The sequence below is a fragment of the Grampus griseus genome, assembly GCF_964374135.1.
Source record: "Grampus griseus genome assembly, chromosome: 1".
NCBI lineage: Eukaryota > Metazoa > Chordata > Mammalia > Artiodactyla > Delphinidae > Grampus > Grampus griseus.
The window spans coordinates 4,759,409-4,779,179 of record NC_139017.1 but is presented as its reverse complement, the minus strand read 5'-3'; the positions used below and the strand labels follow the sequence as shown (position 1 = coordinate 4,779,179).

The 19,771-nt window shown below is 36.2% G+C and overlaps 1 protein-coding gene across 1 annotated transcript in view; it reads right to left on the bottom strand.

Annotated features, from left to right (window-relative positions):
- DENND1B (DENN domain containing 1B) overlaps positions 1–19,771 on the bottom strand; it is a 253,347-nt gene that overhangs the window by 150,162 nt on the left and 83,414 nt on the right. Inside the window, exons 4-5 of the mRNA XM_082670771.1 lie at positions 8,001–8,050; positions 5,901–6,020 (exon numbers count right to left, since the gene is read on the bottom strand). Of these exons, the coding sequence (XP_082526897.1) occupies positions 5,901–6,020; positions 8,001–8,050 (170 nt within the window). The remainder of the gene's footprint in view (positions 1–5,900; positions 6,021–8,000; positions 8,051–19,771) is intronic.

The following is a 19,771-nucleotide window of genomic DNA, read 5'->3' as shown; positions in this document are numbered from 1 at the left end:
ACCACTGCGCCACCAGGGAAGCCCTCAGGGTATTTTTAAAATCTTGTTAAAGTAGGAGAGACATGCCATAGAAAAGGCTAAAGCATACAAAAATTCAAAATTAAATATTGACTTTTATATTAAATAAACCTGAATTGTAATATTTCTTCTATAGAGAGAGAGAATGAAACAAATACAAATTAAATACACTTACTTTCAAAACTTATAATAGCATAAATCCAGTCGAAGAAGAACCCATGGTTTTGAGAGCATTGTGTGCAAATTTTCTAGCTTAGAACTCTAAGGTAAATCTAAATTACTTTCAAGTCTTATATAATTGCATCATCCAGGATGAAAAGTAGCTTTAAAGCTTTATGTGAAAATTTTCTAGCTCATAACTCTAAGGCATAGAGTAGTTTTTATTAATAATGTATATAAATCACTTAGCAAAATGCTTGGCTTATAGTAAACAAACACTAAATGATGTTGTTATTAATTTATGTGTTATTATTAGTATTATCATCGTCATCTCTAACCTAAAAGTCTTTGTTATTCAAGAAATCCAACACTCAGAGTTATTTTTTGCTTTTCTAATGAAAATTTACTACCAATTTGTATTTAATTTTACTTTGTATTAAAAAATCTTAAACATCCTTAAATGTATCCCATTTTCATTATGACTACTCTTTAGGGACCTAAAATATTTTAAACTGTTCGATGTCAACAAAAACTCAAGAAATATTTATACTTTTCTTTTAAAATTTAGATCATTAAAACACAAACTCAAACATTAGAAGGTAAAATAAATGAAGAGTTTTATTTTAAATGAAGAGTTTTTTGATGAAGATATAGTTGATCACAATAAAAAATTTTAGTGTTTAACAGGATATAAAGACAACAGGAGAAATTATTAATTTCTATCTAAGAATCTTAAATCACTGATACTAAAAATGACCTCTGAATAATCAATCTAGTATTATCTCGCAACAATAACTAAAAATGTAGTGTGTTTCAATATAAATGCACTACTTTTTCACAAAAGACAGCTTCAAGAAAAAGATGCTAAAATTTTTTCATATTTGAAAGTCATAATATACTCCAGGTAAAGAAATAAGTAACTAATTTAAAAAACTATAATCAGAAAGGAAATCATCTTTATGCTAAATCTCAACTTTTAAGAAAAAAAGTGAAATGACCAATTGTCAGATTAAGCATGTACAAAAATTCTCAGCACTTACAGTGGATAATATGAAAGCCATAGAAGCTTTTTCAATTTATTAACTGCTTCTATATATATTCATTCACTTTACCAACTGTGAATAAACACTACAGTTAAATATTTAGTTTGCTATCCAATAGAAAGATTTATAAATGTGTCTTAACAAGACATGGAAATAAGTCTAGAATGAATACCAAAATTTAAGCAATGATTATGTTTTACAAATATAAGTGCCTTTACTTTCTTTTTATTTTCTTCCAATTTTTCTATAGTAAAATATATTACTTTTGTTAACAGAAAAGCATGGTTAAAGACACATATTTCTGTGTCTTGCTTATTCAAGTATTTTGTCATTTTTCTCAATAAATTTTAGCCCTATTAATGCTTAATTCTAAGAAGCCTTAGAATTTAGGACTTAGAATTAAGCCTGAATTCTAAGAGGACCAGGACATTCCCAAAACACTGAATGCAAACATTACTCTAAAGCCCTGGCAGCCACCAGTGAACACTCAGAACACTAGCAGAGGTGGCCTTCTCTCACAGAACCCCTGGAAGCAGCAGAGTCTGGAATTCAAGAAATTGGCCTTTAAAGGAAGAGACCTGATTGCCCCAACCAATCCCATGAATAATTCGTTTGCTGCTTCTACCTTCCCTTCCCACAACCCTTCAAAAATGACTAAATTCTAAGTCTTGGTTTTATATGAAGCTAAACAAACTTTCTCCTACTACATCTTAAGGATACGATGAAATTGAGTGTTGTTGGAAGAGAAAAAATAATAGAAAATAAATTGTAGGTGTAGTCACATTTCTCCTGTCCTCTCACAAAGCATTTCCACCACGTTGAACATTCTGTGTTGAAATTACAGAAAAACACTAATATCTGGCTCTAAGATGGTGATGGGAAGGTCACCTCACAAGTAATATTTTTTTGTCTTCCAAAGATCATTCTTTTGCACTGTGATTCCAAATTTCAAGCGTGTAGAATGAAATGCCTGTTCCCTTCCCATTCTTAATTCTGCTAGTCAACAGTGACCAGCTGCTGCCTTTGGAGTATCTCCACGAAAACACACTTGTAGGACCATTTCCTGTCCTGGTTGTCTTACCTGACAAAAGATGATCTGGGTAAATTCCCACACATTTTTAATATGCTCTTTATATAGTCCTGACATCTCAGAATTTTAGTGCAGGAAAAACTGATTAAAATTACTTTTGCTCACTGCAAAAAGTAGATGAATGCTGAAGTGTACAAAGTCAAAGAATTAGAGATCCTTTTATAAGTATATACAATCATATATTAATATATAAATCTGTTATTGACTACTCCTTAAAATATACATTTATATATACACATAACTTGTTCTTTACAAACGTAAGAACACACTATAAATATTACCTTGCAACTTTTCATCATTTCACAATATATCATAAACATTTCTCCAAGTCAGTATCTGTGTGCATAATTTTTCCTAACAGATAAATAATATTCCATTGTACTAGTCATTAATTCATTAACGTATTTATTCAACAAATATCTATTAAGAGTTTACTCTTGTAGGCACTGGGAATACAACGCATCAGTGAACAGCACAGATAGCATTCCGGCAGGAAGGGGGCACAGAGTGGAGCCTGGGGAATGGGCCCTAAAGCACCTAATCAGTTCCTCCCGAGAGACATCTACATCCAGTGGTTTTGCTCTTATAAACCATGTCATAATAAATAACTTTGCTCACCCTTTACTACTCACCACTGGGAATATTCCTGAGATTTAAATTTCAAGAACTGGAATTAACTGAGTCAAGGAGAAGGAGACTTTAAAAATCTGATAGATATTTTTAAATCCCCCTTCAAAAAGTCATGTCATTTTACAGTCCTACAAGCAGCACATGAAATATCTATTTCCCCTCATGCTTTTTATTTTTAGTTTTTCATTTCTGCCCATCGTAATGTGCTCGTTTCTTTTACCTTTAGTAAGGCTGAGCATCATTCACAGGTGATGTGTGTGTGTGTGTGTGTGTGTATACACACACACACATATATGTATATATACGCTATTCACATTTCCTCTGTGAATATGCCGTTCAGATGCTTTATGTATTTTTCTATTGGGTTGTTTCTCTCTCTTATTATACTCTATGGTGATTAACTCTCTGTCACAGTGGTTGTAAATATAGTCCTACCAGCTTATTATTGGAATATTCAATTTCCTTACTATATTTGTCACCAAACAGAAGTTTTCGTCATTATGTAGTCAAAGGATGCCAACGTTTTTGGCTTCAGGATTCAATGTCAGGATTCAAAGGCTCTCACAGTTACAGTAGTTTTTAAAAATCAACAACAATCTCTTCTAGCACGTTTAGAGTGCCATCCTTCCTTTCAACACGTATGAAGTTCAATCGAAAGTGGTGAAGACTCAGTGTAGTCCGTGGACAAACCAGAACCCAAAACACCATTATTCCTCTCACTACAGCACTCACCGAGATTTGCCAAAATTATTTTCACAGACATACACCGATTACACCTTAAAATAGGTATTTACCTACCCATCACAACTTTCTAAATAAACTGCTGAATTTGATTATATTTTAATTCTCTGTTCTCTAATTTACTGGCTAGTCTCTAAATTGGCTATTCTCAAAGAACACCGTTGCATACTACTTTCCAGGACAGTGACTGAGACATGCCATTAACATCTATGAGATGGCAGTCTTTTAATTTTCTAGGAAAAAATAAGCTGTAGGATAGAATTTTCTCAATTTAAGATTCTCACTCTCCTCCACAGTTTTTCATAAAGCTTTGATACCTACTATTTCTTATCTACTGGAAAGCACCGTCAAATAACAAAAGGAACATTTACTCTTTTTAAAAAGACTAAATAACCAATAATGCTTACTGTGAAAGGTTTTCTTTATTGGCATAGACGATTTTTTTGGTTTTTATTACACTGATATAAGTGAACCATATTTTCTGCGGGTGAGACTGTTCTTAATGTAGAACGACAACATTCAAGTCTCCTTCCACCCAGACGGGTTTGAGAACTACATAAAAGTAACCTGATATGGTAACTGCTCTAGAATCTGCTTCCTACAAATTAATGACAACTGGATTGGAGATACAGACACGATACTAACCCTTCAATCATTTAACAAATAGCTATAGTTCATATTTTGTGTAAATATTTCGAGGTTAACAATGGCTTTCCTAAATTGAAACAGAAATGGCTAAGAATGTTTATTCTACAAGCCCATTCACAGGGACTATTGTGAAAATTTAAAAACGTGCTAATTATTAATAGGTTCATTGTATTCAAAGTATGTTAAGAGTTCAAAACAAAGAGAAAGATTAAGACTCTTTAATTATGGATATCATAATTAATTTATGTAAAATAGATTCAAATATTACATAAGAATGATGTCTATAACTTACTCTCAAATGGGTCAGCAAAAACAATACTACAACAGAGAGACATACAGAATTTGTGTGTGCGTGCGTGCATGCGTGCACATGCGTGTGTGTGTGTGTGTGTGCGTGTGTACACTGAGAGAGTGGGGGGAGGTGGGGAGAGACAGAAGCAGGCTAACAACTGTGAATCTAGGGGATGTGTAGACAAGAGCTCATGGTACTATTCTCGAAACTTTTCTGTAAATTTGACTTTTTAATGAAAAGATATTCTGAGTAGAATTTATAACTTAACCCTCAAAGATTGAGAGGAATGTAGCTAAAAAGCAAATGAACATTAAATTTAATGTTATTTCTTTTACTATAAACATTTCTATAGAATCTAGCTTGACCAATATCCGTATTGTAATCACAGTATAGAGTCCTATTTGTATAGAACACACCTACATTTCTGAGTCATCAGGACATATTAAAGGGAAGCTAACCTTCCGGACCGTCCTCCTCAGCACTAGCAACTCAAACCCAAGGTCCACAGACAGAGAGACGCGCTCTCAACTGTCTACCGAGTGAGTCCAGGCCAACCAGGTAAGTGATGGAGGCGGACAGGCAGGGCTTGTGAAACAAGCAGACTCCTGACACAAGGAGACACCTGCTGCTCAGCACCAGCTCAGTGTTGCTGGGACAGCAAGACCAACGCTAGCAAAAGGAACGAAAAACGTGAACTTTATGCAAAATTTCACTAAAATTTATAAGGTTAGAAACACCTTCTAAAATTTTTTAAACACCATGAGGCCAAATAAAACACCTCTAAACACTTCTGCCCAGAATCACCAGCTTGCAACCTTTACCTTCAACCAACAATTCACTTTCAAAAATCCAAGTTCTGGGTCAGCAATAGAACACATATTAACTTAACTGAATTTTTTGCATCCTACTTAATATGTGAAGCATATATTATCTGACCTCATATCTTAATTTTTCAAAAATAAACCCACAAAAACTAATCTTTAAAAGGGCCAATTCTAACACAATATTGTAAATCTACTATACTTCAATAGATTAAAAAGAAAAAGAAGGAGCCAATTCTTTGAAGCAAAATTCTACTGTTACTGGTATATCTTTAAACCAAATTGATGCCATATATAGAGAGTAAATAAAATTATTTTTCAACTTAGTTGGATTTAAATAAAACAATTAAAAATATATATAAGCATATTTTTAAGCATCCCAAGCACAGCAAAGTACAAAAGAAAGACACCGTTAATCTATCGTGCCTCCAATTTTATTTTTTACTACAAATACTTACCTGAGGATGCATAAGCAGATTTTCCCTCCCGATGTGAGTCGGCAGAATCCAAACCTCTGTTTACTTTCAATGTCTGTCAGTACAAAGGCAAAGTGCTGTCCGACTTGATTCTGAGACACTCTAAAATACAGTAGTATTATAACACTTTAAGCCTTGTGTGAGAATTTTCTTAGAGAAAAGCAAATGCAAGAATAGATGTATGTGTGGCATTGTTTTCACCTTTCCAATCAGTTGGTTCTCAAAGATAGAATGACGTTTTAAAAACTAAAATGAGCGTGAAATGTGCAAATTAAATCATGAAGCAAGTACCAAAATAGGTTGAAACGCCTTATGGACTGAGCAATTCAGCATATTCTAATCCCTTACTAGGGAATCATAAGGTATCTTACCGTAAGTTTTCACATGCTTGAAAGTACTTATAAAATATTTCATAAATTCCGAACGTACTACTAATGGAACCGGGGAGGTGAGAAGCTGGTCATATGACTGTCCGCCCCTCCCCAGCCTCTCCTCCAGGTGACTCTAAGGCTTCTCACACAGCAAAGCGTGTTGCTGCACAGCCTACTGGCAGCCACCACCAACTCTGTTTAATTGCTTCTTCTGTTGACATTCTCACCCAATAAAGTACCATACAAATTACTACTGGCAATTTTTTTAGCATTCTCTTCTAGAGCTACCTGTATCCTGGTAATAAATTTCTAAGTACAAAATAAGAATACAATTTCTATAAAAAAAAAGCTTACTACAAAGAATCTGAGCTAACGTGGACTAAGTATCATCATACGTGTCACACTGCCATGTAAGGTGCAGTATAAATCATTACGCTGAACCTTTACTATTATTTAAAATATACAAATATATTTCCTGTTACTGGCCATAACTCTGCCATTAGACAACAATAACTGAACATCTGCTTCCTTGTCCCAAAATAAAGTTTCCAGGACACCTAAACTTTGGCTTTGAAATAGCCACAGGAATTATGTATGAGGAAACAAGCTACTTACCCCTACTGCACCAATACTACAAATCATTTTCAATTGTCAGGAAATACTGCAGTTCAACTGCTGAATATTTAACAAACACAGTTTTATGGGGACAGGTTTGTTTTTGTTTTTTTAACTTTTACAAACTTCACAAACAACCTCTAGTGTCTCCTGTGCCCTCTAGTGCCCAATGTTCACAATTTACTTCCATAGCTTTTCTTCCTTTATTTCATCTTTGCTATTAATTTGGAAATTGCAACTTTAGCAGGCACAAGTGATTCCCCAGAAAAGAGGTAAAACAAGGGGCATCATTCACCAGCAGTACTTATTACTATCAATTAGCCCATCGTTCGAAAGGCTTTTTTATCTTTAACACTGTAAAATTTTAGATTTTTACTAATCTCTACTTTTAGCAAAATATTTTCCTAAAATAAATTTTCTTTTAATACCACCTCACAGCATACCCTTAAAGAAAACTGATAATAGGGTATGAAAATCACATGAAAAACAATAAATGATCTGTTATTATGCTCAAAGGGCTATATATTCTGTGACATTCCAGTTATACACAGGTAATACTCTATTCATCCAGCATTTGTTCAGTAAAATACAAACATAATGAGATTTTCAAAACTGCTAGGTAAGAGGGTTTCTCTGCAGCCTTCCATAATATTGCACGATTTCTATAAAGCTATTCTTGGGAGACAACCAGCCATGAGTTTTACAATATCACACAGATGGTCTTTTCAATCAGGGTGAAGTGAGATAGAAACCAGGATATATACATCTAATTTTAAAAGACACAATTCTAAGGCCCTGATAAAGGACATATTAATGTTTTTTTCTCCTAGTGCTTACAACATGTACCTGAAGAACAAAAGGAAGAAATGGAACCTTAAGACTAATCCTAACTGGCCACAGTGGAATAAACAGAAGATATAATGATTTAGAAGTCTTCTCCATTTCAAATATTATTTAATTTTGAACCTCTAGTCTTTTTTGTTAGAGGCAATGGGGGAAAAATACATTTCATTTTATAAAGAAAACACATGTAATAATTTTAAAGTGCTCACTGAGATTAGGCTAAGGTTATTTTAAATGATGACTTATACTGTACCTTTCAACGTCAAAGGGGAAACAGAACTTTGGCACAGTCTGTAGTACTTCCTGCAAATGCAAAAAAAAAAAAAGCTTTAGAATATTTTTAAAGATGCAGTTAAAACTTTTTTGGAGACATTTTTTAGGAAAAAAAAGTTTGTCTTTTCCTTAAGAAAAATAACAGAGGTTCCTGGACTAAAATAATTGATTATTAAAAAGGAATTAAGTGTGTGCTTTGGCAGATTGCACTGACAATGCCACGGAAGCCCCAGGAGGGAAAGGCCTGGCCTGAAGGGTATTAACACCCCTCACATCCCCGCTGGGACTCCCTTCAACAAGGCCATATGGATTTTACAAGAAGCACCGCACCATATGGGTAAGCTGCGTCTGCTGCTGCTTGTACCACAGAGTAGCCACAGGGACTTCTGACAGATCCTGGCTCAGAAATATAAATGTTGTTTCAATTAAAATGCAGGCAGAGAAAAGGGAATGAAGTTGGCAGCAATGAATTACTGAGAGGTATAACAACTCTACGTGCCCCAGAGTAAAATGGTTCAAAAAAAAGTATTTTCTATAGCTAAAGAAACACATTTATATGTTGAACTCTTGGTAAATTCAACATCAGTAACACTAAGTTTAATCCCAAATAACACTCTTAAAGAAATGTGTATCTAAAAATAAGCCTTTAATGTAAAACTACATAGCTTCTACTCTGTGCACTTTTATTTAAGAATTTCCTAATATGAAAATCAATGTTTTAATTAAGCATAGAAAATAATCTTACTGACTTGAAACTGCAGTGATTTTATAGTTATTATAAAATAATTTCAAAAGCTTTTAGAAATCATATACATTAACAAGTATAACAAAATGCAGATAATTGTCAGATATCTGGCAAAAAAATAGAAAAAGGTCTATTTTGTTAAATATGAAAAACAACTTAAAATTAACTCCTGTCGTAGAGTCAGAATTGAAGACACCATCACACAAGTTTAAAGCCAGGCGATTTTACAAGAGAAAGCAGAGATTGATGAAGAGGCTTCATATTAAAAGAGTAAAGAGCAAATACCTTCATGCAGTAGCCACTCCCCAGCAAAAAATGCCCTATCACTACTTCTCTACCAATAAAACTTACATTCAGAGAAATCATCAGTATATGAATATTAAGCCCTATACACAGTCATAGGATTGAGTGTTTTAAGCAGAATTTCTCCCATTCTTTTAAAATGTAAACTGGTATAAAGTATCAAGTAAAAATAAACCATTGTAAAATTCCAATGCCAAAACCTAAGAAAGCTTCAAGAGCCTTAAGTCCCTGAAGCTGAAAGAAAAGCATATGTAAAAAAGCTATCTTCTATCTTTAGGGCAGGGTACCCAGGTTTGCTTATGAACATACATTTGTAAGTACAAGCGCAAATCCCGTATTTAGAAAAAGCCAACTGTTTTACTACTGACAATGTTTTATTATCAATAAATGGAACTAAAAGAGCTGCTAAGCTTGAAATAATTCAAATTACTTAAACTGAAAACAGGACATTACAAAAGAGAACAATTCATCTGACCACTGCTAATCCTTATCTTGTGCTGCAAAAAGTGAAGCCATTTCCCATATTTACAACACACATGAACGCTATTCAGATACTCCCCCTGCAAAGCTGTTCATATCATTTCTGTAACAATAAAGATAGATATTCAAAATCCATTGTCTGCTTCCAAATATACCCGAATTAATAATATATTTCACATTGATTTTAAGACTCAAATAAAGAAGAATGTTTCCCAGTTAGTTGCTCGATCGTTCACACCCTCCCCCTCCCTCCTTCCAGAAGCAACACACATGCACACACTTCTGCAAAACAGCCACGGCTCGCTCCCCAACTGGCAGAAGCATCCCTCAGGGGACAAGTCTTTAAACCTCCGCACTCTTTAAAATTCAACCAGCCAGCAGGTCTATAGACTAGTGTATAAACAGTATAGACAAAAAAATCCTCTCTCAGCTTATGTCAGTGACAAAGCAGCTCAGCAGTTGACTGTTCCTCCCCTGACAGTATAAGCTGGGCTTACACAGATCAATGGCTGCAAGTCCTACCTAGCTCCCAGGGCTCGGTTTTCTTCCTTAATTACAGGTGCTATTCAAACTGAGGTTGAAAAAGAAGAGAGAGAGAGAGAGAGAGAGAGAGAGAGAGAGGTGAGAGAGAGAGAGAGAGAGAGAGGGAGGGAGGGAGGGAGGGAGGGAAGAGAGTTGGAGGGAGGAATAAAATACATGCAAATAGTTTTTTGGATCCTTTTAACAATGATGTTAATTGAAAACTGTACTTTTATATTGATTAGAAGTGCTCATAAACTCTGGTATTTCCACCGCACTGTGTTCTTGATATGACACATACACACACACATTTCTGGATTGGCATCCGTAGATTATGTGAAAGGTTTAAGACAATACTCTGCAAAAGTTACGTTTCTCTATTCCTACCGGCTTTTGTTTTTATGAAATACCTAACTTCCTCAGGCAAGAAAAATTATCTGGGTTCTCAAAATCCTCTTAATTCTCTAAAAGATTTCTTTTCATAGAAAGAACACATTGACTAACACGTCAAATGTTAAAAACAGAAATAACAAAAATGATATATTAATAGAATATAAAATTATGAATAGCAAAATACAAGAGGCAATACCACATATATCTGCATATGCCCTAAAAACAAGTCTACTGCTATATAAATAAACTGACTGGGAAATATATAAATGACTGAAAACAAGGATTAATGCAAATTTATACACTGTGGTTTTTTGGTACTATATCCTGTATCTGTACTAATAAGCATTATGATCAAACTGATCGTGTAAGAGAGAAGAAATTGCTCATGTTAAGAGTGGTATATTGACTATCCATGAGGTTACCTTTGAGCATTATAAATTGATCAAATAAAAGAGGAAAGGAGCATTTAAGAATCTACTTTAAAAAAAAAAAGCTGAAATATGTAAAGTTTACCTCCTGATTAGAGTTCAGTAACTACAAAGGTCTTAGAATTTCTCTGAAAAAAATCTAAGAGGCAAGGAGATGCACCATCGTTGGGATCAGTACTTGTTTTCCTTGTCCTCAATGGCTCCTTCCCCTGCCCTCCACTGAAATGCTGAGGTTCCAACCAGTCCTCTCCGCCACACTCAGTAAATTATATCTGCCTAGGCAATCTCACCTACACCCACGGATTCAACTACAACTACCAAATTTCTTAGTCCTATAGCTCAGATACTTCTGTGAACTCCAAGATTATACTTCTAACTACTTTCTAGTATCAATCTCTGAACATTCCCCAGACACCTCCAACGCAGAATGAACAAAACTGAAGTCACTCTTTCAGTTTTATAGTCCTTATCACCCAGAACGGCAGCACTGCACACCCCGTTACCCAAACAAGCACATGGTAGTTGCCTAGACCTCTCCCTTTCCCTGACCCCCATATGCAATCAATCATTCCTCAAATTCTGTTTGTTCAACTTCATAACCGTCCTTCTCCAGGGGTTCTCAATGGGAGGGCAGAAAGAATTAGACGGAAGATAAGATGGTATAAGATAATCACTTGGGAGGGTTTTTCACAACACACTCGATTGCCTACAGTAAGGGTCTTGAGTGTTTAACTTGGTTTGACTGCAACCTATAACTAAGGAATAAGATAAGGGCGCCTACTGTACACAAGCAGTAGTTACCCTCTCACTGCCAGAAGTGACACGGTGGACTTTTTCGGGGACTGATTCAGCACCCTCCTCAAGGACTCAGGAGTCCTCCATCCTTCTGCTCTGCTGTCCGGAGTTTGTGGCTTTGTCCTCAGGCATATCTACTCGTGGTCACAAAACGAGCTGCCAGAGTTCAGCTGACCACATGAAGATACCGCTGTATCCAGCGAAAGCTTCCTGGGAGGCTCTTTCTATCAGCGGGGAAACCTTTCCCAGCAGGCCCACCGGCTGACTTTCCCGTAGCAGCTGATCAGCCAGAAGGTGGCGGCCACTGCTAGACTAACCACGGGCAGGGCAAAGGTTACCCATGCTTAGCTTAGCCTTAGACTACTTAGAGAAGTCAGAATTCAAACCCATCCATTTTCCACTGGCCACAACACCTGTAATTAATTACAAAGAAGCTTGAGTGAAGCATCATCTTTTCTTTCTTAAGACTCCTCACAGCAATTTTAATTAGATAAGAATTACGGTTCTACCAAAGTTCTCAGGAAAAATATACACGATATTACATAAGGACAGTTTTCAAATATGCATAAATTTATTCATCTGAATAACACTTTCAGAATCCTTTTGTAAAAAGGGGGCTTTACTTATCAATTTTAATCTAATTTTTCACAATGGCCACTGATTCCTAAAAAGATAGTTACTTAATTTTGAATATCATCTCCCCAAAAAATGAGAATTCATTAATACCATGTATTCACTCAATCTATTTGTGCTTTACATGGGGGAAAAATAAACTTTTTTTTTCCCAAAAGAAATATTCACTGAGCTACCTAGTGACAAGCAGGTTGCACAGCGCACAACGGGGATTCCCAAACTGCACCCGAGCTGCTCAAGGCACCACGGCACACCCACAGGGGTACTGCGAGATGCTCTAAGTTTCCAAGGAAACACAGCTACACTAACAGGGTTTTTAGATTGGGATGCATTTTATTAAAAGGCAGAACTACAATTATACCGTAAATTACACATACAGCCTCTTTAAACATCGTCTTACTTTCTAAAGCTTTTTAAGCTTGGAGACTCTATTTTAAACTTAGAGCCAAGGAATAACTATCAGAATAATTGAGACCACTGTAGGATTTTTCTCTTGGTTTTACTTTTATGTACTATTTCAATTAGAAGTAAATTTCTCTTTCATCCTTCTTCCTTAATTTAAGGAAAACACCAAGTCTGTGAATTCTGACACTAACAGTGTTTAGATTGTTAACTCTGATCAAGTTATTTTTCACTATCAAAAATTAAGAATGGGGCTTCCCTGGTGGCACAGTGGTTCAGAGTCCGCCTGCCGATGCAGGGGACACGGGTTCGTGCCCCAGTCCAGGAAGATCCCACATGCTGCGGAGCGGCTGGGCCCGTGAGCCATGGCCGCTGAGCCTTCGTGTCCGGAGCCTGTGCTCCACAACGGGAGAGGCCACAACAGTGAGAGGCCCACATACCACAAAAAAAAAAATTATGAATGAATTTTTACTGTTGAAAGATTTAAATAACTGCCACGAAGCAAATACATTCGACTGTAAAAAGAACTGTATTGTAGAAATACGCATTTTGAGATTTTGGTTCTATGTGTATCAGTCAGGTGATGAGAGCTCTGTACTCAATATTAGCTTAATCTAATGCCAATGAAAAAGCCTAGATTCAAAGCAGTACAGCATGATGTTACCAAAAATACGTATACTGTACTTAACGATTAGATAGGTGGTTTACTTGGCAAATAAAAGGAATAATACATTTCCCTCATTAATTTAAGATAAAGAGAAGAATTCAAAAGGCATGAAAGTATATATATATATATATAAGCAAATGGGCTTCCAAAGGTTTTTTGTCAAAAATTCTATTCCAACCACCTTCAAATTTTTATGCCTACGTTAACATTAACTTTTAAACAGTGATTTGAATAACAATTATCCAACTCTAAGAAAAAGCCACCTAGGAAGACTCCCTTTCTTTTTCCCTAATAACCATGTAACCTCCCATTCCTTTCAGACTAATATACTTATTCTTTGCATCACTCACCCCTATTTTAACTAGTAACATTTTCTAGATCAAAGGAAACACCTATATAATAAAATAGAGCATTGCCTATAATATTTATTTGCATTATAGACACTAAGCTACTTAAAAATGAATATCAAACTGCCATTAAATCAAGATAAGTAGAATTAAGATAAGTAGAAAAAAGCCTCAATTTTTAGAGAGAAACAAGTTTGACACCAGTCAACTGATCTGCTACCATGACCCCAACCCACAGCTAGATGCTGTGGAGAGTAAAGGAAACGTGATTACTAATTTTCAGAGCTACGATGAGATCCCAGAAATAGGCACAGGCACCAGTGTGCAGGCACACACCCACGAGGCAGCAAAGCCCAGTGGTCAGTGCACGGTGCTCTGGAGCCAGGAGGTGACACTCAGACCTGGCTGTGCCAGCCCCCGGCTCAGCGCCCCCGTCACCACCTCTAGAAAATGTGCCAAAATTATCATCTATCTCATAGGATTAAGTGAGGATTTACTTGGGATTTGTATGAGGATTAAGTTAAAAATCCATGTAAAATGATTAGACAGTGTCAGGTACATAAACCCCACTGACAACTGTTAACTCTTTTATTAATTAGTTAACTTATTTTAAGAACTCAAGTGTCATATGAATTCAAATGAAGAAGATACTTATTCAACACATATTTACTAAATAACTACAACATTTAAGGTCCTGTGTCCAATGACCTATGCCAAAACATTAACATACTGAGATACAAAATACAAAGTATTATACTGAATAATTTATCTGCCTCCTTGGAAGATGGTTAACACATTTAATTAATATAGATGCCTATGGATATAGATATAGATTTGAATATATTCAACTATTTCTGTTTAATCAAACACAATAGAGGCAAACTCGGTTAATGCTGCAAAATCATACACTGTGCATATCTGATGTTTTCAGTATGTACAGGAGCTTACTTTGGGCTACCACCCTGGCTACTTCTTTGAATTAAAAATATCTTCAAAGAGTCACGCCAACAGACATTTTTCATTTAAGGGAGGGTTTACTAATAAAATTCTTTTTTCATGTACTTATTTATCAATACACTTAATAAGGATTAATTACCAACTCTGCACAAGGCACTGTCCAGTGTGAGGAACGGAGGGACTTCCTGCCCCCTTCACCTCAAAGGGGGCTTCCCTGCAACTGTCCTGGCGAAGACACTGATAGAGATGCCCTTAGAAAACACATTCTCTTTGTAGCACTGCCCTTGATTACTGAATTATGTTTTCCATTTTCTTTAATTTTGAGTCATTCTTTGTTCTTTGTTAACCTTTAGCTGGATTTTACATTCTCTCCAGTCTGGATTTTATATTTTCCCCAGTCCTGTGGACTGCCAGACCCTTAATTCATATTATTTCTCATATTCTTCAGACCTAGACCATGTGCAATCTTTCTGTCACTGTATTCATGTAAATATTCTCCATTCATTAGGTAAATCACACATTAAAGAATGTATTTTGCTGTTATGGATGACAAACGAGGTATGATATGTCCCAGAGAAGTAAACTACAATTAACCTTTTTTTTTTTTTTTTTGATCCTGCCTTGAACCCAGTTCAGAACTATGCCTGCACTGCTTGATTTTCCTTAGATAGTGAATCCTGCGATAAATCAGATGGGAATCTTGTTTGTCTGATGCTTTAAGAAACAACAGAAACTTTAGTTTTAGAGCATAAATCAGGGCCCCTACACTTTAGATGACTATTGTATTCTGGGAGCAACAGTACACATACTAATTATTTCTCTATACCTTGAAGGTCCCTGGAGTCTACAAGGTCACCTAGTAGAAATGAGAATCACGGTGTCTTTTTAAAGTTTGGAAAAATCATAACTGACTATTTACCCATTTGGAGGATTTGTCTGGAAGAACTAAATTATAATTACACAATTATAAAATACAGACTGTTCTATGAAGATTATTTACTTAGGTATAAAGTCTAATCAGTACTAACTCATATTTACAAACTCAACATGAACTTATTTATATGAATAATTAATATGCTTATGTACATTTATGTATATTCATTTAGCAAATATTTAACATGCAAATAGTAATCAAAGACAATCACAATGTAATGTAATAAAAGCGTGGGTGGTAAAAGTGAAAAACACCAGGGAGTCTAGAAATCAGACATGTACACCAAATTCAGCAGGGGTGCTTCTGGAGGAGTGTGGTGGAAGTCCCAAGGGAAGAAATCTCATCTATTGCTAAACAGAGAAATACAGAGAGAACAAGAAGTTGGCCCGACTATTGTACAACGGGAGGGAGGTAGAGAGGAGTTAAGGGTGGTTTTCCCATCACAGGAAAGAATATTACAGAAAGGTCCAGAAAGGTCTGGAGACAAGAAAGAACACATACAAAGTCTGGGGGGATGATAAGAGAATGTGGCTTGAGAAATAAGCAGGGGACTGATTCTATCAAAAGGGCTTTAGGCCAATTAAGAAGTTCTGACTTGATGCAAAGAGTAGGGAAACCACCCTCCTGGTTTGCCCAGAACCCTTTACATGCATCTTCTCAGCGCAGTTATCAGCAGCAACCCCTTTTACTCTCAAAAGTGTCCAAGTTACAATTTATCATAACAGAAATCAGAACAGTGGTACCCTGGGGCTGTGGGAGTGGGTTAGCAGGCACAGGAAGTAACCAGGAAGCAGCAAGAGGGAACTTTCTGGAGTGACAAAGATAGTCTGTATCTTTAAAGGAATGTGGGTTACACAGGCGTAGGCATCTGTCAAAACTCATTTCACTGTACACTTGATATCTGCATTGCACCATATACAAATTATCAGTGAAAAAGTAATAAATAAGTATCTCAGTTTGGACAATAAATCATGGTCACCCAACCTAAGAGAAACAGGGAAGCTTTGAAAGGTTTAAAGCAAGGGAGGGACATGACTGGACTTGAATTTTAGAAAGATCACTCTGACTACAGTTTGTAGAATGGGTTTTAAAAGGACAAGACTGAAGGCTGGAAAATCAGATAGAAAGGCTTTTGCAATCGTCAAGGTGAGGCGTGGTGACCTGAAATGAGACAGTGCAGCAGGAATGCAGAGAAGGTACAAAACTGAGATATAAACAAGAGTAAAAATGGAGACGCCCAGGAGGTAGCTGGATAAAACGTCTGGTGCTCCAGAGAGAGAATCTGGCCTAGACAGAGACAAAGAAAGGGAATGGCACCGATTAAAAGATACGGAAGTGGTAAGAGATAGGACTCTTTTATTGTCTGCTGTTATGGACAGTTACTATTATTCTTCATATTTTTATAGTCGCCTCAACAAGCAGCTTTATTATAATGTTCCCAAATTATGAAATCACTGTATTTTCTCATAATCCTGTCTTTATTTTTCTAGTGATTTGTATCAAGATATACGTTATAGAGTACTCAACCACTTCTGGCATTATAATCACAGTATGTCATCAGTCAGTAACCAGAGATCAATGAAGTTAGTAGTGACCCAGAAAGTCCTAGTTGTTCTAACTGACATGATCAATCAGAACAAACGAATCTCCAAAATCTTTGACGGCTTATTCAACTCTGGAGTTCTCCTAATGCCTAACCAGTGCCTGGGACATCACTCATGCTCTCAAAAAAAAAAAAAAAAAAAAACAACTGTTGACTTCATATGAAATGACACTGTTTTAGCACCAGCAGAATCAACCCACCTCAGTAGACAGTTCAAGGAAATGTGATTTAAGAGTCTGCATGCTTTCTTTCTGATTATCTTCCCAAATAAAGATATGATAAAATAATTGCTTACTCTGTGCCAGGTTCTGACCTAAGCACTTACATGTTTATCTCATTTAACCCTTACAACAACCCATGTTTTATTCCCTTTTCTATGTGGAGGGGAAAAAAGAGGTGAAAGAGACTAAGTAACTTGCCCAAAGTCACACAGCTAACAAATGTTAGAGTTGGGATTTGAACTCACAGGCTGAAGCTTCTAACCATTATTCCCCATGCCATGCCTTTTTTTCACTTTGTTTTCATGTAGGGTTCAATATATAATCAGCAGATGCCTGAATCTGATGCCTGCTTGGTCTCTATATGGTAGATATTGTCCATACATATCAAGAATTAAGGGTATACAATTAATACCTCCGAACCAAAGTTCAGCTTGGCGTATGGAAAAATAAAGGGGGCCGAGATGTGAGGAAATCGTGGGAGAAGAGATGGGATAATATGTCATCACAAATGTGAGTCTTACCTGCTCTGGGTTGTTCTATGCCCTTGAAATTAAGTCCTGAGGCAAAAAAGCAATGCTACTTATGTCTACGCTTATTTATTACCACTGAAAATATTAGATTTACAGTATAAACATACATCTGATTTCTTTCAAGTAAGACTTATAAGGACTTAAGTAGATTCTTTCTCACAGAGGAACAAAAGACCAAGGAATTAAATTTGAAGCCTATTATTATTATTATTATATATATATATTTTTTGTGGTACACGGGCCTCTCACTGTTGCGGCCTCTCCTGTTGCGGAGCACAGGCTCCGGACGCGCAGGCTCAGCGGCCATGGCTCACGGGCCCAGCCGCTCCGCGGCATGTGGGATCCTCCCGGACCGGGGCATGAACCCGTGTCCCCTGCATTGGCAGGCGGACTCTCAACCACTGCGCCACCAGGGAAGCCCTGAAGCCTATTATTTAAAAACTGAAACAAAATCATCTGTCACTTATCAGAACAAGGATCATACCAGAACAAGTAAATAATGCTCAAGTAACACAGGCAGGATGAGGTTAAACAATGTTAATAGCAACAGAGGGGCTGAGGGTGGAGAGAGCATGCACTGATAATTATCTTAGGCTCAAGAGTAGGAACCTGCAGATCAGGCCAAAGCTGCCTCTACGTGGCGGCAGGTGAGGACACGGAAAACTGCAGCTCAGATGGTAAACACCCCGGGCCACTGATGCCATTAGCCGTTCTATTCATGAAGTCTGCGAGACATTTTTATCCCCTTCAATTTAAAGCAGGAACTAAAGTACTTAGTAATTAATATAAAATCTTATTCAAATATAGCTAGCAAGCAGGACTAAAAATCAAGAATCTAGGAACTCTGTTTCTTTTTTTGTATTTTTAAGTCATCTTAATTTATACAAGATTTTTCCTTTATAAAAAATGTACATGCCCATAATTTTTAATATGTCAAATTACAATTAAATTTGAAGTCACAAGTGGTCTTTTTGTTTTTTGCATGATTTGCTTCTTGAGATTCTAAATAGAAATATTGTGAGCTATTATTTTGCAAACTTATTCTGCTCCACCCATTATAGAACATCTACCTCTTGGAATAAAAATTTAGTTCACACTCCCTGCTGATGTAATCTTTGGCCTCTTGCTGAGGTTTTTAAGAAAAGGTGCCAATCTTGGTCTTAGTTCTTGTAATGCAGAACTCTTTCTATGAGAAATTCAACTGTGAACACTGGTTCTTTTCACACAGAGAAAGCCACCAAACAAGCCTCACCAAATAGCAATGAGTTTTGATCATTCCTAGTCTAGTCCACTTCGGCATAAATGACCTTAAAGAGAACACACAATGTGCTGAGTCTCTTGTCTTTACAATAAAGAGTCTCTTTATTTTACTCAATAAACCAGAAACTACACACACACACACACACACACAGAGCGAGAGTCATTTGATAAATTTTCTCAGTTAAGGATTGGTAGTTCTCTTGAATAAATGATCTAATGCCTTCTATTTATTCTTTACAATATATTACTGTATTGGAATATATGGAATATAAGGAGTATATATAAAAACCAGGAGTGACTTACTTGTAAAAGCAGACTAAGGTAAATTCTATAAAGGAGAGGCAACCTTTGGTCAGCTAAAAAGTAGACTAAAATAGTTCTTCCTCTCACTGAAGATTTTCCTGCAAGAACGATGTAAGTCTATCACTGCTTGCTGGTGAGTCTTCTCAGCTTAGAGTCATCAGTGATCGCTAGTTTTTAGGTTTAATAGCCATTTTTCCAGTCTTTATCATGTTTGACTTCTGCAATGTGTAA